Source organism: Eumetopias jubatus, unplaced genomic scaffold (genome assembly GCF_037043125.1).
Source record: "Eumetopias jubatus isolate StellerSeaLion01/CBP00866 unplaced genomic scaffold, mEumJub1_p1.0 scaffold_13, whole genome shotgun sequence".
In the NCBI taxonomy this organism is placed as follows: Eukaryota; Metazoa; Chordata; class Mammalia; order Carnivora; family Otariidae; genus Eumetopias; species Eumetopias jubatus.
In genome coordinates this window covers 7,062,358-7,084,338 of record NW_028274819.1, presented here as the reverse complement: position 1 = coordinate 7,084,338, position 21,981 = coordinate 7,062,358, and the positions used below count along the sequence as shown (strand labels likewise).

The following is a 21,981-nucleotide window of genomic DNA, read 5'->3' as shown; positions in this document are numbered from 1 at the left end:
GTGAGCGCCCAGAGGTCGGCCACCATTCTCGACTTCCTCGAACCTTCGCGACACCTTGTTACAGGACAGTGGGCAGGCCCGTGGGCGGCCACCTGGTGGCCATGGGCGTGAGCGAACCCGCGAGGCCACAAGGCGGGGCGTCCCAGGCTTGCGCGGGCCCGCGGGAGGAGTGAGCGCGCGGGCGCCGGGCAGGGCGCGTGCGCCGCAGCCCCGGGCTCCCATTGGCTCCTGCGGATTGGGAGGCGGGGCCGTGCGCGTCGCGCTTCCTCCGCCCCAGCTTCCGCGTCGCGGACCCGGGAGCTGGAACCTGAGCGGTTGCCCGAGTCCTGGCCCACTTCGGGGCGGGAGCCGGAGCTGGGGCTCGCGGTCAGACCGGGGACCTGCGCTGAAGCCGCGGGCACTGACTCCCTGCGAGGTGAGAGCGCGGCGACGCCCTGCGCGGGCATCCCGGCCAGCCGAGCTTGGACCCCGCTCCTGACCATCGGCGCCCTGACCCCTCCCACCAGCCTCGACCTCGAGTTGGCTGAAGACCCACTAGTCTGCACACCGGTGCCTCCAACTAACACTGTCCACCTTCGCAGATCAGCCGGGACTCTGCCTTTCTTAAGTGAGAGCTTGAGGGGCTACCCAACCCTTACATCCCTGGACCCCACAGTAACCGTTCTTTCTCTTTCCCTCTGCAGATGGACGGGACAGAAGGCAATGCTGGGCAACCGGGCCCCGCTGAGCGGTCCCATCGAAGCAGCGTGTCCTCCGTGGGAACCCGAGGTGAGTCCCTGTCTCCATCACCTCACCCTGCACAGGCCGTTGGGGCCCCAGCCCTGGGGAAGTGGCCCTGGTTTGTCATCTCTTTCATTAGAGAGAATTTTATATACTCATTAACAAATAAGGTCTGTGGAGGTGTGGAGAAGTGATAGAAGAGCAGCTGGGCTCTGTCATTAGGCTGTTGGCCAGGGTGGGTACTGTTTCTCATTTGTAAAAGGAGCATGCCTTGCAGAGCTGTGAAATTCAAATGAAATCTCATGAATGAAAGGTGACACGTTTCCATTCTTTGATTTCTTTTTCACTAACAGCGGTTTGAAAGCAGGGATCATTATCTTCACTTTATAAGGAAGGAAATTGGGCCCTAGAGAGGTTAAGTCACTGGATACTGCCTGTTAAGTCACTGGCCCGCACTGCCTCAGTTGTCCCTACCTGAAAAGTGAGTCTGAATCACAGCCTCCTGGAGATGATTTTATGGTCTGTCAAGAAAGTAGCGGTTAGGGCGCCTGGGTGGCTCAGTTGGTTAAGTGACTGCCTTCGGCTCAGGTCATGATCCTGGAGTTGCAGGGTCTAGTCCCGCATCGGGCTCCCTGCTCAGCAGGGAGTCTGCTTCTCCCTCTGACCCTCCCCCGTCTCATGTGCTCTCCCTCTCTCTCATTTTCTCTCTCAAATAAATAAATAAAATCTTAAAAAAAAAAAAAAGAAAGCAGTTATAGCAGAACAGACTGGAAATCCAAAATGCACTTTCACTTGTGTCAATGATAAACTACACCTTTGCCTTTCATAGGCTTCACCCCCATTTGATCCACAGCCACGCTTTGAGAGAGGGGTGTTCGCCCTGCTTTACAGATGAGGCAGCTGACACACTTGCTGAGGTCAGCCTGCTGGCCAGGGCCCAGGCTGGGATTGGGACCCAAGTATATCGGCCTCCAATCTCGGTCTCCTCCACGGCACCTGCAGCTCCAGGGATGGGGATTTGAATCTGGCTGCTCTTCCAAGCGTCTCCCTTTGGCACCAAGCTCCAAATAAGAATGCCATGGGCTGTCACAAGTAAACACTCAACTTTTTAGGTTGTATTTCTCCTGGCCTGTTTAGACAGTCCTGAAAGGCCATGGTATTGAGTCCTGAGGCTTGAAGAATCCTATGGAAGCTAAGCCCTGGAAATTGCTTTACCCTGGGGCAGCTTGAGGAATCCTCTATTCCGGTCTTAGCCTGAGCCAGAGAGAGACAGCTACTTGCCTAAGGATAACTGGGTTGGCAGCTCTCCTGCCTCCCAGCCTGATATACTAACTCCTATAATCTCAGGATGGTTTGGGCCTATCTCTGCCTCCATCCCCACCTGTGGATTGTTCTCTGTCAAGGAAGAAGCCCAGCAGAGTCCTTGGTACTGCCAGGAGAGTGTGCGGGGGTGCAGTGGCCAGCCTAATTTGAACCTTTGCGAGTTAGAGTGGGGCTAGGCTGGTCCCTGGGCCAAAGTTGCTGGGTTTCTGGGTGGTTTGAGGATCTCGAGTAAGTCTTAACAGCACTTTTCACAGGGTCCTTTGGGGCTGCTGGGCCTCTGTCTCTGGAGTGTAGCCTTGATCACCTCAAGGGGTGTAGGGTGGGGGCTCCAGCCCCAGTGGGGGGTAGAGGGTTCCTATGCCTAGGTAGCAGGCCCAGCTGACCCCGCCCAGCCTCCGTTGCAGCAGCTGATGTGCTGGTGTACCTGGCGGATGACACAGTGGTGCCCCTGGCCGTGGAGAACCTGCCGTTGCTCAGTGCCCACGAGCTGCACCGGGCTGTCCGTGAGGTCCTGCAGCTCCCGGACATCGCCCTGGATGCCTTCGCACTCTGGCTTGTGTCCCCTCTGCTGGGTAAGGCTTGGCAGTGAGAAGCCCAGGCTGGAGGGTTGGAAGGGCAGTGACCAGGGGCGGGGGAGGGGGCCACTTCCGGAACCTCTGGCCACTGTGCATCAGGAGAAGGTGGGATTTGTGTTTGGCCGGGAGCTAGCCTCCACTTTTCAGCCCCAGAGCCCCGAGAGGCCTCCTGGCTCTTCTGCCCGCACCTTCTTTCTGCTGGTGGCAGAGGAAGGGTCAAGCCTGCCCCTCAGCCTCAGTGGTGCTGGAGCCTGGGGCATCGGGTGGAGCAGGACTGGGGGACAGGGAAGGAAGGGATCCACATTCACTGAGCCCGTGGTCTGTGCCACAACCTGAGCTGGCGTTTCTTGAGCGGAATTTCTTCTTACCCTAGTGGCCCAGCTCTGTGTTGCAGATGAAGAAGTTGAAGTTTGGAGTGGTGGGTTCAGTGAGTAGTAGGACTCAGAACAGAATGGAAGCAGGAACTGCATCCTGCTCCTTGGGGGCAGGGAGGAAGGTGGGGCCTGGCCCGGGAAGCAGCCACCCCTGAAGGTGAGGGCAGGACAGGCGGGAACCCGCCTTTTCTGCAACCCTGCTTGGCTTCTGGTCCAGGACCATCTGTGTCCTGCCCTTTCAGGCTGAGATCGCAGGGCGGGGATGGAGCAGGAGTGGGGGCAGAGGAGGTCCCTGGGGCCTCCAAATAGGGCCTCTAGCCTGCTGGCTCACACAGGAAGAGGGTCAAAGGCGAGGAGGCCCCAGGAGGTGCCAGGGCCAGGCATGTCTGCTGAGCTTATATACTCTCCTTTCTTGTAGAGAAACAGGGGCAAGAAGGGGGTGACTGGTCCCTCAGGGCCCCTAGCAGTTACCTCTTTCTTGAGGCCAGCGAGATTTGTGCCTCTACCCTAGAGGGGGGATCTCTGCCAGCCTAGTAGGAGAGGGAGTGCCCCTCCCATGTGTCTCCGTCCTGTCCATTCCCCGCCCCCATGGAAGCTTCCTGTACAGCTGCTGCTCTCGCCCACCCTCTTCCTGCTGACACGTCTCCTCCACCCATTCCCCACCCAGCTCAGCTGCCCCTTTATCACCCTCCGGGTATTGGTCGGAACTGTGGGCCCCTTGGTTTGTATCTTTGGGAAGCGGGGGGTGGCTGGTCCCGGTGCCGCCTCAGGCTCCCTGTCCCTGCAGCTGGGCCCCTTGTCTCCTCCTCCCGCTTCCTCCGCCCCCACTCCCTTCTCATCACATTCCTGCTCCCCCCTCGCAAAAACATGAATGGGCTGCCTGTGTGGCCGGCAGGGTCACCCTGGGCCACTGCCCTGTCAGGACGAGGGTGGCTAGAGGCCCCAGCATGAAGTCAGCGCCCACTTGGTTCCCAGGCTGGGTTTCAGGAAGCCTGAGAGGCCATTTCAGCTCTGACTCGGGTCCCTCGGAACCCTTGGCTGCCCCCGACCCAGAGTGGGTTAAGCAGTGACAGATGCCCCAGGGCTATCAGGCAGGGACGGGGCGCTGCCTGCTGGAGCCGCCTTGCAAGCTGGCTGTTTGGGGAGTGTTTGTCCTCAGTGCCCTTGTCACTCTGCGTGGAGCAGGCTCCAGGGGCCACCAGTCTCATTGGGTGAAAACCTCCAGGGGAAGGCCCCACCCGAAAGTGTGTGGGACCACAGGGTCAAGGTCCGGCTGTGATCATGGGAGTCCTCTGAGCTGCTGGGGCTCGGGGTCAGGACTGGGCTGTAGGCAGAAGGAAGGGCACCATTGTCCCGGGTCCACTCTCCTCCTCAGTGTCTCCAGGGGTCCCAGCTCGTCAGGTAGAGCCACCTCCAGCACCCCCTTGCTGGCCGGTGATCTAAACGCTGGGGACACAGTGGGAAGCAGGACTGAAAGTGTCCTGCCCTCAGGGACCTCGCTGTCTAAAGTGCAGTACAGGAGCTCGGATCCTGGTTTAGCCACTAACTCTTGGCGGCCTTGGGCAGGCACTGTCCCTCTTTGGGCTTCCGTTTTCCACCTGTTCCGTGGGTGGTCTCTGTGCCCTCCAGCTCTGGCATCCTAGGAGTGTCCAGGCAGAGAGCACACGGAGGCCCCGCTGAGTGGCCGGGTTGGTGGGGTTGCAAAGGGAGCCTCTCCTGGAGGGGAGAGGACACTATCGTTGGGGGTGCGTGGCCAGTCCCCCTCCTAGGGAGTGGTGAGGCAGGGGTGGCGACGGATGGGTGTGGTCAAGGATCTAGGTTGGAAATGAGGGCTGAGGAGCTGCTGGGAAATCTAAATCTGAGAAACGTCGGAGGAGAAGGGGTGTGAGGAAGCCAAATACAGGGGTGGATGGGAGAGGCTGCAGGCAGGAGGGAGGCCAGTTTGGGGGCTGTGGCTACTGTTTTGGTTAGCATCAGGGGCCAGATGGAAGCCCAAAGAACAGAGATGAGGACCTTTGACTTTAAGCTGACGGGATACGGCACCGGGCCCTCTGGTTGGGGGGTCAAGGAGGGAGATAGGGCTCAGAAGCGAGGTCAGAAGGCAGGGGAAGTCAGTCGATGGCATAGATGTTACCATTCCTTGCTCTTTTACCCCCAGCAGCCATACTCATTCATCACTGATGGCTTGGAAATGGCCTCTGACTTCTCAAAGGCCATGGTCACCGGCACATGAGGTGAAAGCACTTTCTCATTACTGGCCCAGGGTGTTGAGTCACGGGACCAGCTGGCTGCCCAGAGTCAAGGGGCCGGGCGTGAGTGGTGCACGTGGCCATTCTGCCCACCTCTGTGAGGGCTTCTGGTGGGCCAGGGGTACAGCAGTGGATGGGACAAAGCCACTCTTGCCAGAGTGACCTGAGGACTCACTGGCCAGTGGGACATCGACAGGGAGGTGACATCAGATGGTGGTAAATCCTGTAAAGGCAACCAAATGAGGGTGCAGTTGGCGAGGCAGACGATGATGGGGGCGCTGCCTCAGCGAAGGGTCTGGGGAAGGGGACACTAGAACCAAGCCCCAAGCCAGCCAGCCGTGTGAGGGTCTGGGGAGGGCGAGTGCCTGAGGCAGGAGGAACAGCAAGTGCAAAGGCCCTGAGGCACTGACAGGCTGGGAAGGTTCAAGCAATCGAAGGCGAAGGCCGGTATGGCAGGAGCAGAGTGGGAGAGGGAAACGAGAAGGAAATGAGGTGGGGGAGCTGGATGGCATGGAATGAAGGTCAGCCGGAGGTCAGGCCTGGTGAGGGGGAGGCCCAGGCTGGGTTAGGGGCAGGGGAGGGCAGCCCCTCGGGCCTCTGGGCCTCACTTACCGGCTTTGGGTTCTGCTTACTGAGGCCCTGTGAGGTTCGTCTGTACCACCATCCCTGGCATTTTCTGTCAGCCACAGCCTGCGCTCCAGCCCAGCCTCGGTGCCATAGTCAGAGGCCGGTGCTGCCTGGGGTCCGACCCTCTCTCGCTTGTGTGACTTTGGACAAGTAACTTAACCTCTCTGAGCCTCGTTTCTCCATATGCGTGATACTGTTATCACGGGGCAGATGCATGTAATCCACTGGAAGTGCTTCTGGAACCTTATACCTGCTCAGTTAATATTGGCCGTGACTAGGGCGCCCGGCGTGGTGGGGGGGGGCTCAGTCGGTTAGCGACCCACTCTTGGTGTCGGCTCAGGTCGTGACCTCAGGGTCGTGAGATCAAGCCCCGCATCGGGCTCCGCACTCAGCGGGGGATCTGCTTGAGATTCTCTCTCTCTGTCCCTCCCCCCCCCCCCCCCGCCCCCTGCATGTGCAGGCACGCACGCGCGCTCTCTCTGTCTCTCAAATAATAGATAAATAAATCTTAAAAAGAAAAAACTATCGGCCACGACTGCCATCCCTGTTGCCGTGTCAGCGGGTGGCAGTCGTGCTGCTCAGAGGCCACAGACACAGGCCGCTTGCCCTCTCGTCCTGCAGAGGTGCAGCTGAAGCCCAAGCACCAGCCCTACAAGCTGGGCCGCCAGTGGCCCGAACTGCTGCTGCGCTTCACGGACGCCCCCGCTGACCACGTGGCCATGGGTTAGTGCTACCGCCTGTGCGGCCCGGCGGGGGGAGGGCAGCCCCTCGGGCCCCTGGGCCTCAGTTACCAGCTTTTACAGGTTCCTTGAGGGGAAGCCGGGAGAGGGTGGCCGGGGGGGGGGGGGGGAGGGAGAGGGGGGGACAGCAAGCACGTCGAGATGAGCCAGGTGTCCCACTCTCTGGACAGCCCTCAGGTTCTGTCAGTCGTTGGGGGTGAGGGCCGGCCGGGCCGGGGGCCCGGGCAGTGACCCCAGCCTCTCTCCTCAGATGAGCCTTCCCTGCAGTTCCGAAGGAACGTGTTTTTCCCAAAGCGGCGGGAGCTCCAGGTGAGGCCGTGAGCCCCGGGTGGGACCACCCATCGCTGGTGCCCTGTGTCCCTAGACCCCTGGTCACCAGTGCGCCGACCCAGCTGAGCAGCCCTTCCCTACCACACCGGCCCACAGATCCACGATGAGGAGGTCCTGCGGCTGCTCTACGAGGAGGCCAAAGGCAACGTGCTGGCCGCTCGGTACCCGTGTGACGTGGAGGACTGTGAGGCCCTGGGTGCCCTGGTGTGCCGCGTGCAGCTCGGGCCCTACCAGCCGGGCCAGCCCACTGCCTGCACCCTGAGGTGAGGGCCAGTGTGACCCAGGGCAGGGGCCTGGGGTGGGGAGGGCTGCCCCGGAATCCTACTTCCAGGTGATCTTCCAAGATCGGGAGTCTGGAGGCCTTGGCCCTAGGGCTGGCCCTGATGCTGTGTGACCTTGGGCAAGTCACCCCACCTCTCTGAACCTCCTTGCCCTCGTCTGCACTGGGCTGAGGGGCCTGAGAATTGGGAGATTTGGGTGAAGTGACATCTGGGAGAGGAGCCCCAGGTGTGTGTGAGGGTGGAGCCCAGCCCCCGCCTGAGGTCAGGAGGGGCTTGAGCTTGTTCTTCTTGTTCTTCTGGGGTCACAGCCCGGGACTGACCACATACTGACCCCCCATCACCAGTGACAGCCCAGCTTTGTCCCAAACTCCAGGGACGAGGCCCCATTCCTCAGACACCCCAGCACCCTGGCTCTGTGCTGCCCACCCACCCCCCCCTCAAGAGGCCCGACTCCTCGCTGTGTCAGTTCAGTCTGCCCTGGAAGCAGACCAGGCCATCCTCACACCTCCATGAACCGTGATCCTGAGGTTCAGAGATAGCCCCGGTGGAGATGAACTTCAGCACAGCCGTCTCCTAGACCCCACGCCCCACCCCAGCACTGCAGGGGACACAGTGTGTCGGAGGAGACGATGCGCAGAGACAGGGCCCTGTGCCGGGTGACTAGCAGCCGGGGCCCCGCTCGGACCGCCCCGCTCAGTTGAGCCTCAGGGCTCCCCGGCTGGGCTGGTGGCCATAGGAGGCCCAGCCCTGGGGCGTGTCTGTTGCTGTTGCAGCTGATAACAATCGCAGCCCAAAGTGTTTAATGCTCCAGGGACTCTGTCAGCCCGAGCAACAGACAGTCCCCATTCTTCTGGCCCGGCCCCGTGTCCTCTGGGCCGGCTCACACTCAGGCAGGCCAGGTAGCCACAGCAGTTGCGTATTGGCAGGGAGAGGGCTCTCCCCTTAACGCACCAGAGTCCTCAGACTCACACCGACGTCCCCTTCCCCTGGCTGGAGCCTCAGGTCCACCCGAAGGGGACACCGTGGCCAGGGCGCTGGTAGGCGGGCCCTGAGCCCGTACAGCCCCCATGGATGGGAGTGGGGAAGCCTGGATTGCCAGATGACAAGTGACAGTTGTGGCTGGAAAAAGGCATGTGGGGGCACAAAGCCACGAAGGTGCCCACGGCAGCCCCGAGAAGGGTGACAGCCCCCTAGACACCCCGCCTCACACCGCCCCGCGGTTGGGCCTTGGGCCAGCACGGGTCCCGTCCCCGCCTCAGCCCTGCTGCTGGCCGGGCCGCCTTTGCCGGTGGCCTGGGGCGTTCGGGCAGCAGAAGCCCCTCCCCTCCGAGGTGAGAATGGCATCCTCAGTGACAGTTGGTGCCAGGCCCGTGCCGTCGCCCTTCCACGCGAGTAGCGGTTAGCGTCCTTGTTTTATCCGCGGGGACCTCTGAGCAGGTGCTCGCCGCTCCGAGACAGAGCCCCAGCTGCGCTCGGCCCGGGAGCAGCGCGGTACCCCGGCTGCCTGCTTCCCGGTTGCGTGATTGGAAACCTTTCCTTCTCGAACCCGTGCTGACGGATTGTGGGTCGGTGGTGGGTTTTGTTTTCGTTCTTGTTTGTGTTTCAATATATCCCTCTTTGGCAGAAAATATGTGGAGAGGTATAGGTCACTTGCTGCACCCTTTTCCCGTTGTCAGGAGTTCCACTAGCTCGGAAATCCAAACCTTCCCAAGTCAGTGACACGGGCGCCGCGCTGAAACCCTCTGGCCACGGGCTGGCCGGGAGCCGGGCCCGGCTGCGGCTCCCCTGTTGGTCTCCCGGCCTGCCTTTCAGGCCCCTCGCCCACCAGGCGTGCTGCTGGGCCCACGGTCCTGGTCCGGGGCCTCGCCTGCCCTTGCCCGGGAGCGTGCCACCCCCTGAAGCCCTCGGCCTCTCTGGCCTGGCCCCCAGCACCGGAGCCCCTCCTCATGCCGGGCACCCATCTTCCTTCCTCCGCAGGGAGAAGCTGGACTCCTTCCTCCCCGCCCACCTCTGCAAGCGGGGCCACGGGCTCTTTGCTGCCCTCCGGGGCCGAGGGGCCAAGGCGGGGACAGGCGAGCAGGGCCTGCTGAATGCCTACGGCCAAGTGAAGGAAGCGGTCGGCAGCGACAGTGAGCACGGGGCCTCCCTGAGCCCCCACTACCGCGCCTACCTCCTCAAGAGCCACGAGCTGCCCTTTTACGGGTGAGCAACTCCCTGGCTGGCGTCCTCATGGGCAGCCGCAGCCCTGGGGGCTCTGCTGTCCCCTTCCCCCGGCAGCCCAGCGGTCTGTCTTGGCCTTTGCCAGCACGGCCTGCCAGCGTGCACATCTCTGTGCCAGTCACGCTCTGTCCTCACGTGAGGTGTGTCTTCATGCCAGCACCTCGGGCCCCACGGGTACCAAGCCGGACGCCTGTCCTTCCCTCGCTCCCGTCACAGGCCAGGCCACCAGACGGGTCCTGTGCTTCCACCCGCCACGGTCACTGGGTCGGTGGACCTGCTGACCTTCCATTGAGCCAGTTCTCTCTCTCACGCTGTCCGCATCGGCTCGGTGGCTCCCGTGTACCTACCATGGCATTCTAGGCACTGCCAATACCTCGGGAGCAGAGGGGCCCGGCCCGTGCCTGGTGAGGCTGACATTCCGGTGGGAAGGGAGACAGCGGCAGAGGTAGGAACAAGAGTGCAGGCAGGGGCGGAAGCCGGGCGACAGTGGGGACAGCGTGACAGTACTCGGAAGGGGATATAACAGCTCAGGCCAGGCGGTGATAACGCCAGAGATGTTGAGGGTACAGTCGACAGAATTTGCGAGACGGATGTGCAGTGGAACAGATGAAGGAGAGGAGAAGGGACTCCGGGGGTCTGGTCCGAGCAACTGGAGGATGGCGTTGTCATCAGCTGAGATGGGCCCGGGCCATGGAGCGGGTTGGGGAAGGTTGGGGGTTTGGTTTTGGATGTGTTGATCTTGAGATGCTTGCTAGATACCCAGCTTGGCGATTCCGAGTGGACATTCGGGTTTCTGAGTCTAGAGTTGGGTCATGATTGGTGGGCATCAGCATTTGGGTGTTGAAACCTGGAGCCCCAAGACGTGGCCCAGGAGATGAGTGTGGACCCAGGCACAGGGAGGATGCGAGCCAGCGGGGCAGGCAGGTGCGTCTCCACAAGCCAGGCAAAGGGAAGTGTCCTGCAGGAGGGAGCGACCGGGCGTCCCCTGCTGCTCCTTCCAGGTCAAGTTCAACATCCCCTATGCGGCCCATAGCTGACCTTGGCTCCAGCATCACTGGGGGGGCAACGGGTGGAGGAGAGTGAGAAAAGACCGGAGACAGCGAGTGTGACCAACTCCTTTGGGTGTCAGTGCCATGAAATGGAGTCAAGAGATGCAGCATTTGGGGCCGGAGTGGGGGCGGAAGGTCTTTAATTTTTATGATGGGCGAAATGCGTGTGTGCAGACAGACGATCGGCGACAAAGTGGGGTAGGTGAGGGCAGGCAAGTGGCTTGCCCCGGGTCGCTTCAGGGACTCGGTGAAGTAGGAGTCCCAGCCGTTCGCTGACCTTGGGGAGGTCTTGCAGGAGCAGCGACAGGAGTGAGGCTGCTGGCAGGACTCGGAGGTAGCACATGCTTGCCCCCAGGCCCGCGCCGGTGCGAGGGTACAGGCAGTCACAGGGCGGGATTCGGCCAGGGCTCTGGCTGAGCCTGGTGCAGGGCGCGACGGGCCAGGCAGCCATAGGAGGGGGAAGGACGCGACGGGGCCGTGAGAGGGTGGCAGCTCAGTGAGATGGCGTATCAGGGCCACGACACCCTGTCCCGTCTCCTTCCCGGTGTCGAGCCCTAAGCCTCCCGGGGTGCTCTCTCATGGGCCCCCCACACAGGGGCAGCTGGACCCCACTGCTCCCAAAGGGTCATGGCCTGACAGGCGGTGGGCCGCGGGGCTCTCCCACCCTGACGTAGCCTGGCTGCCTCCCCCAGCCTCAGCCCGAGCGTCCTGGGGCTCCTGGCCGTCCCCCGAACCTAACTTGCTGTCCCACACCCAGGCTCATGCTCTTCTCTCCGTCTGCAGTGCCCACCCTTCTCTGTGCCCCTCAGTTCCTCCCCCTGCCTGTTCAAACCTTCCTGTCCTGCGTGACCAGCGCAGTTGCCACCACCTCCAGGAAGCCTCCCTCCCACTCCCCTCTCAGTTTTCGTTCACCCTTCAGTCGCCAGAAAAGCTTAAACTTCTCATGTGCCCGGGACAGGGCCTGACCAAGAGACTGTGGTGACGGGAGCCCAGACCCTGGAGCCCAGACCCTGGACCGTCTGTCCTTGGTGCCTGAGGTGACAGGCTAACAGCAGTTCCCCTCCCCAGGTGCGCCTTCTTCCATGGCGAGGTTGACAAGCCAGCCCAGGGCTTTTTGCACCGGGGCGGGCGGAAGCCAGTGGCTGTGGCCATCAGTCTGGAGGGCGTGCACGTCATTGACAGCAGGGAGAAGGTACTTCCAGCTCCTCCAGGGTGGGACCTGGGTGGGGGGTCAGGGGGCCTCACTGGAGAGGGAGTAGGGCCCTTACCCAGGCCTTCCTGGTTCTCCTGGGCCCGTGGTTGGCCTGGCGGCCGACTTGATGGCTCATCTGGCCTCCCTCCCTCCGATGTCCCTGGGGCTTCCAGTGTCATCCGGGAGCTTCCTTGAGGTCTGCTCTGGATCAGCTCCTCTGCCTAGCGGGCTGAAGCAGGAGGGTGGCTGGGGCAGAGGGAGGCTGCAGCTGGGATTAACCCTCTGAGTGGAGGGAGTCTGGCACGGCCTGGCCGCTCTGTTGGACCAATGGCTAGAGACTCGCTGTTGGTTTTCCAGAAAAGCCTCGCGACTAGAAGCCCTCCTTGGTTGCCGGAGTCCTGCTCCTCCCCACCCCCCACCCACCGCCCCATGTTTGGCGCAGGCTCTCTGTTGGTTCCCTGTGTCGAAGGTGGCATCCGCATCCCGCCCTGTGGGGTGATTGGCACTTGGGCAGGAGTCTCTCCTAAACCAGTGGCAAAGTGTTAGGTGACTGCTGCTTGTCGCCAGAGTGGGACCTCAGCCCAAACATGCTGGGCCCCGAGCCCAGCTCAGCCTCCTGCTGAGGTGCCACCCAGCTGATCTCCTGGAGAAGGGGGCCCCTCCCACCTGTCGCTCCCCCCCCCCGCCACGTGACTGCCCCAGCTGTTAGGGGCTCGGCCCGCCTGTGAGAAGTGCCGCGGGTTAGGAGTTGTCACCTCCCCAGAACACAGCCCCCTGTGAGGGTCTGATGAAAGCAGGGACGCCTCGGAGAGACTCACACGGGAATTTAGACTCAGCCTTAGAGGTAAATAGCCTGGCCAGGTGTCCCCTCCTGGTGGCACCTGAGCGGGACAGGGTAGACGAATGGACTCCACTCAGCCGAATCCAAGCTCTGCGTCTCCCTCTGGGCAGCACGTTCTGCTGGGCCTGCGCTTCCAGGAGCTGTCGTGGGACCACACCTCCCCCGAGGAGGAGGAGTCTGTCCTGTGGCTCGAGTTCGATGGGGACAATGAGGGCACACCGGTCAACAAGCTCCTCAAGATCTACTCCAAGCAGGTAGTGGGCGTGGCCAGCACCGGGGTAGGGGCGGGGCGGGGTAGCTGGGCGCAGGGCGCCCCAGACACTTGGAGGCTCCAGGCTGGCTGACGAGGACGTGAGAGGGCTGCTGAGGGCCTGGGGACCGGGGTGGGAGGGGAGCTAACACCAGCTGACCTGGAGCCACTCTTGTGAGTCAGAAGGCCTGATTTGGTGCCTCCCTGGGCCTCCCGGTGCTCTGTGACCAGCCCGCACTGGCTCTCCGTCCGAGGCCCCCTGGAGTTGGGTGTTCTCGGAGCAGGGCAGGCAGGGTAGGGCGAAGGCCCCAGAGCGCCTTTGTTTCATGCCCTTCACCCAGCGCCCACCCCCGGCCCTCCTGCTCCCGCCCTGGTCATGGCACAGGCCTCCCTCCCACACCTCGTCCTTCCCGCTCGGCACTGACACCGGTCAGGACTCCTGCCCCAAGCACACCTCTGCCCCGGCTGCCATCTGGAGCACCCTAGATCCCTTTTTTAAAGTAAATATTTTATTGAATTATACATAGAGACAAGCGCCCAAATCCTAAGTGTATAGCTCAACAGGTTTTCCCAAAATAAACCTCTGTAACACCTTTCGGGTTGCGAAATAGAACCAGGACCCCAGGAGACCCCTCAAGTCCCCTCCCAGGCCTTCCCTCCCCCCCCACCACCAAGGGACCCCCCATCCTGACTTGTTTCACCTTGAGTCGTTCTGCCTGGTTTTGAACCTTCTAGCAGCAGGGTGTTCTTTTCTGTCTGGTCTGTTCCGCTCTGTCCTTGCCGCGGGTAGTAGTGGCTCGATCTTTCGAGATGCTCGCTGGTCTTCCAGCATCCAGATCCGCCAGTCTTGACTTTATCGCATTCCATCACTGAGGGACGCTTGGGTTTCCGGTTTGGGACCGTTGCCAGAAACACTGCCCAGTCATGGTCACGCGTGTCCTTAGTGCCCGTGCTCAGGAGCGGAAGGGCCAGCTGTCCCCCGCAGTCATGCCGATGTGAGCCTGCCCCGCATCCGCTCCCCGGCCTGGCCCGTTTTAGCCGCTCTGGAAGGAGAGTCACGCGATCTCCTTATGTTTTTTTCCTTTATTTTTCAGTCCGTTGTATTGAGGTATGATTTACAGTCAGCACCCATTTTAGCAGTAAGTTCTGATGCATTAACGTGCCTGTGTAGCGAGTACAGTCAGGCGATGGAGCAGCTTATTTGCTAAGCTGCTATCTTCCCAGACCTGACACGTCTATTTACACCTTTTGTCCGTTTTTTATTGGAGTAACTTGCGTCGCCCCCCAAATCTCCACATGGCTTTTGTTGCCATCTCCCCCCTGCCTGATGACGTTGAGCAGCTTTTATGTATTTCCTTGCCATCGGGAGGTCCTGTCTGTTGAAGTCTTTGCCAGGTTTTCTTTGGGGTTGTCTTTTTTTTTTTTTTTAATTCATCATTTTGTATAATTCTTGTTGCTTTCAGAGTCATGCCCCACCAAGGCATCAAGTAGCCTCCCCTTAGCTCTCCCTAGAGTTTCGCTTTCTCCAGAGCATTCTATAAATACACTCAGCTTGGGGCGCCTGGGTGGCTCAGTCGTTAAGCGTCTGCCTTCGGCTTAGTTCATGGTCCCAGGGTCCTGGGATCGAGCCCCGCATCGGGCTCCCTGCTCCGCGGGAAGCCTGCTTCTCCCTCTCCCACTCCCCCTGCTTGTGTTCCCTCTCTCGCTGTGTCTCTCTCTGTCAAATAAATAAAATCTTTTTAAAAATAAATAAATAAAAAATAAAAAGATTTTAATTTATTTGAAAGAGCACGAGCGGTGGGGAGGGGCAGAAGGAGAGAGAAATAGAAAAGCAAACTCCCCCCAAAAAATAAAGAAAAAAAAAAAGATAGAAAGAAAAGCAGACTCCCTACTGAGCAGGAAACTCATCACGGGGCTCCATCCCAGGACCTGGAGATCATGACCTGAGCTGAAGGCAGATGCTTAACCCACTGAGCCACCCAGGCGCCCCTCTAATTCTTAATAAAATTTCAGAAACTAAACGTTTTATAATTTTAAATCTGTGATTCATTTCAAGTTCCTTTTCCACGTGAGGTGTGGTACAGAGATCAAGAGTCTTTTCCGTTTTGTTCCAGTGTTATTTGTTGAAAAGACTACCCTTTCTTCCTTGAATTGCCCTTGTGTCTCTTTTGCATTTCAGTTGGCCAAGTGTGTGTGGGTCTATTTCTGGGTTATCTGTTCTGTGCCCTTGATCTATGTGTTTGTCTTTCACTAATACTGCCGTATTGATTGCTGAAACTTTATAGTAAGTCTTGAAATCAGGTGGTATGATTTCCAGAACTTTGTTCTTTTCCAAAATTGTGTTTGGCTATTCCGGTTCCTTTGCATTTCCATGTGAATTTTAGGATAAGCTCGTTGATTTCTGCCCTTCTTTCCCCAAAAAAGCCTTCTGGGATTTAGATTAAGATTGCATTGAATCTGTAGATTGATTTGGAGAGAACTGACATCCTCAGTCTTCCAGGCCGTTATTTGTCTTTGATTTTTTTCACTAATATTTTCTAGTTGTCAGCATAGAGATACTGTATATCTTCTATTATATTTACTCCTAAGTATTTCTTTGCTTTGCTTTGCTTTCTTTCTCTTTTTCGTACTACTGTGGATGATACTTTTTATTTTTATTTATTTATTTTTTAGTGACCTAAAAGTTTATTCTTCTCTCAAATAACATTATGGGTAGGCAGTCCAGTCCAGATCTGTTATTGTGAACTCACAGTCCTTTACCTTGTTGCTCTGCCATACCTTTAAATTCACCTCATGGTCCAGGAGAGCTGCTTCAACTCCAGCCATCACATCTACATGCTAGACAACAGGAAGAAGAGAAAGGGAGGAACACCGTGACTTTTAATTTCAAGTTTCGGTTGCTCACTGTGGTTTGTAGAAATACAGCTGAGGGGCGCCTGGGTGGCTCAGTCGGTGAAGCGTCCGCCTTCAGCTCGGGTCGTGATCTCAGGGTTCTGGGATTGAGCCCCACATCGGGCTCCCTGCTCAGTGGGGAGCCTGCTTCTCCCTCTCCCTCTGCCTGCCGCTCCCCTTGCTTGTGCTCTCTCTCTTTCTCTCTGTCAAATAAATAAATAAAATCTTAAAAAAAAAAAAAAGAAATACAGCTGATTTTGTTATCTGCATACTCATATGCCCTGCCACTTTGTTAAACTCACTCACTGGTTGTGTTAGTTTTGTTGCAGATTCTTTGGGGTTTTCTCTGTAGACAGTCGTGTCGTCTGTGAATAGGGACAGTTGTATTCTGGCTTTCCAGTCTGTGGTGCCTCTCTCTGGCCTGACTGCACTCTCGGACCTCCAGGACAGTGTCGAGTAGGTGCGAGCCGACATCCCGACTTGCTCCTCACCTCGGGGCGGGGGGGGGGGTGCGGGTAGTATGTATGTTCAGTCTTGCTCGAAATAAGTATGGTTTTAGCTGCAGGTTTTTCAGAGACACAGTCATTGGGTCGAGGAAGTTCCCTTCTATTCCTGGTTTGCCAAGCTTTATCTTGAATGGATATTAATTTTGTCAAACATGGTGTAGTTTCAGTGGCAGGCTCCCTGAACCTCAGGGAGCGTCGCGCTATGATTGAGGCTTTGTCCCAAGGAACTTCGAGGGCTCCCTGTTGTGCTTACAGCCCAGGGCCCTCTGTCCCCATTGGCTGCCGTCCTTTTCTCCATCCGACTGACTGCACGTCTGCTTGGTGGAGTCTCTCAGTGACAAAAGGAGGCAGGTGTGGAGAATGGATGCTGGCTTTTGCTCCTGGGCCCCCTCCCCAGGATGGGTTGTGTTGCTGCAGGGCAGCCCTGGGCTGCACCGGGTGGGGGCAGGCACCAGGCCACTCCTGTGTCACCGGGGGGCCATCCCCTTGGCCTCTGACCCGCTCCTCCTGTGGGTCCTCTTCTTGGAGGCACCAGCAGGCGTCGACCCGCCTCGGTCGCTGCCGTGTCCCACGGCCTGTCGCAGCACCTGGCGTGGGGTAGGCACTCCGTAACTAAGGGACGCCACCCGCCGACAGCTTCCTGTCTATGGATTCATCTGACCCCTGGCGTCCCCAGCATATGGTGTCCAGACCGTGCTCGCTGACACCCGGTCATTTCCCCTTTTCTGTCAACATGTGTTACGTGTCAAGTTTGTTGAGAAGGTAGCGCTTTTGAAGAATGGGCTCAGAGGGAGCCACCTACCCTCACCCCGTGTGGCCTGACCACCACCTTCCTCACAGGCCTGCAGGTTCTTCTCTCAGACAAGTCTCCTCCATTCCTGCAACCCGGAAAGCCCCGCCTGGGTCCTCTCCTCCCTTCCTCATCCTCCCGTAACAGCGGAGCTTCTTTCCCCCACCCCCCCACTCTGGCCTGACTGCTGCAGCCCACAGCACTCAGCCTTCCGGGCCTGGGCCTTCTGCCGAGAATGCTTTCTTACCCACCCCACCTCCCAGACCTGAGATGGGGACCCCTCCTTGTCCATCAGGACTGACCTCCGAAGTCACCCCAGATGGATGCCTCCCCTGTGCCCCGGCCCACAGAGCACCTGATTCCCGCCCCCTTCCTTTTCCTGTGTAAATGGTGTTTGTCATCTGCCTGCCCCAGCAGAAGGCAGGGGCCCGTCCATCTCATCCAGCTCACTCCACAGAGTATGGAAAAGCTCGGCCTCAGGGAGGCCTCAGCGTGGCCCCCTCTCCTCCCCAGGCCGAGCTGATGAGCAGCCTCATTGAGTACTGCATTGAGCTGAACCAGACATCAGAGCCCGCCGCCCCCCAGGAGAACGTGTCCGGCCCCACCGCCGCCACCGGCTCCCCGCCGCCCCCTGCTCAGCGCCCACCGCTGCGGAGGCAGGGCAGCGTGGTGTGCAGCCGCCTCCAGCATCTCTCCACCATCGACTACGTGGAGGAAGGTGAGCACGCTCACACGCACGCGCACATATGCACGCCACAGGGAGCCCCAGGGATGGGGGTGCTGAGCAATTCCGGAGACAGCGAGTTAGGGTCCAGCTGGCAGGGACCTAAGTGGGGAGAGGGCGTGAAGCCGGGTGAGGGTTGCATCTCGTGAGCTCTGGGACTGGGAATGGGGGCCTCTGGGGCCCTGGCGGGAACGGCCCTTTGCTGTCCCTGTCATTGCATGTCCACAGATGTGTTCCCTGCGGCCGTGTCCAGATGTGACACACTAGAAACTGCCGACGTCTGTTATTTCAGGTGTGGGCACAGAAACAGTGGGGCCACGTCCGGTGGAATCAGGGCAGCTTGTAAACGGGCAGTGCTCTGAATGCAGCGTGGTGTCTCAGACCGAGCCCTGGAGCAGACAGACGTTTATGAGAGAACTGGTGAAGTCTGGAAGTGTGTGGTTTGGTTAATCATGTGGCACCAGTGTTTTTTAGTTTTGGCAAACATACGATGGTAACAGAGGATGCCAGCCAGCATCATGAGAAGCTGGATGAAGGCATATAGGAACTCTTTGTATTATTATCTCTGCATCGTCTCGATAAATCTAGAATTATTTGAAAATAAGAAACTTTTAAATGCGGTAACTAAGACCTGCATTTATTTATTTATTTTTTTAAAGATTTTATTTATTTATTTAACAGAGAGAGACACAGCGAGAGAGGGAGCACAAGCAGGGGGAGTGGGAGAGGGAGAAGCCGGCTTCCCGAAGGGCGGGGAAACCCGATGCGGGGCTCGATCCCAGGACCCCGGGATCATGACCTGAGCCGAAGGCAGACGCTTAACAACTGAGCCACCCAGGCGCCCTCGGATACAGTATTATTAACTAAAGTCCTTCGTTTTAGCCTAATGTCCTTTCCAGTGGCAGGCTCCCATCCAGGACGCCACACTACATTTAGTTGTCAAAGTCTCCGTAGGCACCGCTGGGCTGCGAAGGTTTCTCAGATTTCCCTGGGTTCTGATGGCCGTGACAGTTTGGAGGAGGACCGCTCGGCGATACCGCGGGGTGCCACGTTACCGGAATTCGCCTGGTGCTGTCCTTGTGCTCAGGCAGGGGCTGTGCACTGGGGAGGGAGGTCCCGGAGGTAAAGTGCCGTTCTTATCACGTCATAAAGGTGCATTAGGACAGGGCGCCCGGGTGGCTCAGTTGGTCAAGCGACTGCCTTCGGCTCAGGTCATGGTCCTGGAGTCCTGGGATCGAGTCCCACGTCGGGATCCCTGCTCGGCGGGGAGTCTGCTTCGCCCTCTGACCCTCCCCCCTCTCATGTGCTCGCTCTCTCTCTCTCTCTCTCTCAAATAAATAAATAAAATCTTAAAAAAAAAAAAAAGGTGCAGGGCGCCTGGGTGGCTCAGTTGGTTAAGCATCTGCCTTCGGCTCAGGTCATGATCCCAGGGTCCTGGGATCGAGTCCCGCATCGGGCTCCCTGCTCAGCGGGGAGTCTGCTTCTCCCTCTGACCCTCTTCCCTCTCGTGCTCTCTGTCTCTCATTCCCTCTCTGTCAAATAAATAAATAAAATCTTTAAAAAAAAAAAAGGTGCATTAGGACAATTAGTGTTGACCTTGTCACCTGGCTTGAAATTCTGACTTGTAAGGATTCTTTTTGTCTTACTGAGGCTCACCCTCAGCCAGCCGTCCGTGTTGTAGGTGTTTTATTTCTTTGGTCTGTTCTCGAACTGGTTTGAGCAAAAGCCCCTGGGACAGCATAGCTGGCCCGACATCACATGCAAACCCAGATCCGCCTCTGATTCGGGAGGCTGGCCACACGGCTCGAGCTTCCGTGCGGGACTGAGGCTCAGACAGTTCATGGCTGCCACGAGGCGGACTCTGTGTGAAGCAGGCTCTGGAAGGAGGCAGCCTCTGGCTCCACTGGGGGCCTGGACCGTGGCACCTTGGGAAGCCCACCCTCAGTGTGTTCCTTTTTCCTTGATAGGTCAGCAGATCAAGCGGGTGAAGCCGAAGCGCACCACATCCTTCTTCAGCCGGCAGCTGTCCACGGTCCAGGGGAGCTACACCGTGGTGCAGCCCACCGACAGCCTGGAGCAGGGCTGAGGGCAGCGGCGCGGGGCAGGGGGAGGGCGCAGGGGGAGGCTCCCCCTGGCCCTGGCCCAGCATTCTTCTCCCAGACGGGTAGGACCAGGCTGCGGCTCTGGGGCTGGGCAGGAGGGCTACCTCGAGAGGGAAGAAGTGGCTTCTGCCTGTGATGGCGCACGGGCCACACACAGGCTGGTGGGGGACTCCCGCAGGGTCCTCCTTGCAGCCTGCCTGTCCTTCCCCTGGACTCAGCCCCACTGCTGTCTCAGGACCATCAGAGGGGGCTCTGGCCACCCCCTCCCAGCCAGGGACTTGGCCTTGTGCCCCTCTCAAGATGGACAGTGTCCCCTGCTCTGAAGTTCTCGGTGGCAGCGCTGGCAGCAGGGGACCGATGAATACGGTTTGGGACCCGTAGGTCCAGTGTGTGTCTTCGGTCTTTTCCCCGGACTTTGGTGACCACATCCCCGCCTGCCTTCGGCCGCATTCCACCAACGCTGCCAGTCTGGGCGTGGCCCTGTGGGGTGGGAAGGAGGCCTTCCTGGATTGCACCCCAGCAGGGACAGAGAGGGTGAAGCCCCCCACTCATACCCTCTCTGGCTGGATGGAACTGGAGGGAGCCAGGCGGGGCCTGGCTCAGGGAGCATTCTGTGCCCCTCACCCCGGCCTCGTGGTCAGGACACATTCTGACCGGAAGGAAAGTGCCTTTTTGCCAGCCTTTGGGGACAACACTGTGCCTGGAGGTGGCTGTCCTGGGGACCAGTGTGCCCACCAGACCCACACTCCACACTTGGAGAAGCTCCCAAACCACCCTGGTCTGCAGGTTTTCGCTTTGCTCTTTTTTCATCTGCTTCGGTTCCACGAAGCCTGGGAGCTCTGGGGTAACTTGAGGACGCCCCCACCAACCTCAGAGCTGCTGGCTCTCCCTCAAGATGGCGCTGTGGTGTCCATCCGCCCGACCCTGGGGGTGGCCCATGCGCGGGGGACGTCCCATGCCAGCTGGTCTCCTCTTTCCCGGGACATTATAGGGAGGCTGGATCTGGCGCTGGGTGGAGCCTTTCCCCCTGCTTCACCGTCACGGCCTCTCCCAGAGGAGCCAGCCTAGAGGAGGTAGAGGACGGCCTTCGCAGCCCCTCTGCGCCTCCGTGGTGGGTCCATGGCCCGCACGACGCTTCCTGAGACTTTCTGCAGGGAAGAGGCCAGACCGGCCCAGCGCTGGGCTCTGCCTTGTCCTCGCTTCCGCATGGAGCGCCTTGGCAGAGGAAATGCAAACTGGCCTCCAGGGTCAGAGCCCGCTCCCTCCTCTTCCTTTTGGTGACTTTGGAGCACTCCCGGGGTTCTGAGCTGGGCTTGCCTCCAGCAGTAGGGACTCTGTCGTTTGTTAAAATAAATTGGGGTCCCCAGGCTTTTGGAATGTTCCAGCCAGGGGCCATCTCGTCTCCCCTCCTGGAGTCACCGGACCGGAGCGGCCGCCCAGCCAGCCTGGCACCCAGCCGTCTGGTTCTCTCCTCCCACTCACTGTTTTGACCCAGGTGAATGTTTATCTGCTGGGCTGACGGGTTGGGATGGGGGGTGGGGGGGCTGGCGTGGACACACATCACTTGTTCTTACTCTTCAGTCTCTCCGCTGTTCTCTGAGCATCCCTTGTGTGCCATGGCCTTTTCTGCCCGCCCTTTGGACAAAGCAGTATTTTACCAAGTGACCTTTCAATATACTCATTCTTTTGTATCATGTGACTTCTTAATAATAAATTTTCAACAAACTTTGGGTGGTTTACGTTGTGAAATAACGAGAGTGTGTTAATTATACCCCGGGAGTGGATTACAGGCTGCCTGTTTGCTTTGTATCAAATACCCATCAAGGTACGCTGCTGACGGAATTCGATGGAGGGCCCAGGGTGACGTTTTCCAATCTCGGTGGTTAGTCAGGGACTCCCAGGGTAAGGAGGTCCAGGAGGGGTTTGGGGGTTCATGGTGGGAACCAAGCAGGGAGATCTGCAGGGAGGCAGGGGAACGAGCCGACAAGGGGCAGGCTGGAGCCTACACCATACCGCCGTGGCTTGTTAGACGCCCCGCACCCCCATTCCTCCGCACACCTAGGGGAGGGGGCCCCGGGCACAGTCTGGACTCCGGCACCTCAGCCAAGAGGCCAGAGAACCCAGGGGGTCTGGGTGATTCTCACCCACGCTGACGGCTCCTCATGCCCCGGGCCTGGCCAGGAGGCGGTTTGTTTG

General features: G+C 59.1%; 1 protein-coding gene across 3 annotated transcripts; it reads left to right on the top strand.

Annotated features, from left to right (window-relative positions):
- The first annotated feature begins 266 nt into the window (after window positions 1-266).
- On the top strand, window positions 267-21,511 carry FRMD8 (FERM domain containing 8). 3 transcript variants are annotated; one of them, XM_028118470.2, is made up of 11 exons: window positions 267-415; window positions 684-768; window positions 2,451-2,615; window positions 6,490-6,591; window positions 6,859-6,917; window positions 7,035-7,201; window positions 9,197-9,421; window positions 11,557-11,680; window positions 12,632-12,775; window positions 17,473-17,677; window positions 19,651-21,511. In XM_028118470.2, the coding sequence occupies exons 2-11, from the start codon at window positions 684-686 to the stop codon at window positions 19,767-19,769; spliced, it is 1,395 nt and encodes a 464-aa protein (XP_027974271.1). In that variant the 5' UTR covers window positions 267-415; the 3' UTR covers window positions 19,770-21,511. The 3 variants fall into 3 exon arrangements, with proteins under 3 accessions (XP_027974271.1, XP_027974270.1, XP_027974269.1); XM_028118469.2 differs by having other exon boundaries at window positions 2,448-2,615; XM_028118468.2 differs by having other exon boundaries at window positions 2,436-2,615.
- The last annotated feature ends 470 nt before the right edge of the window (window positions 21,512-21,981 follow it).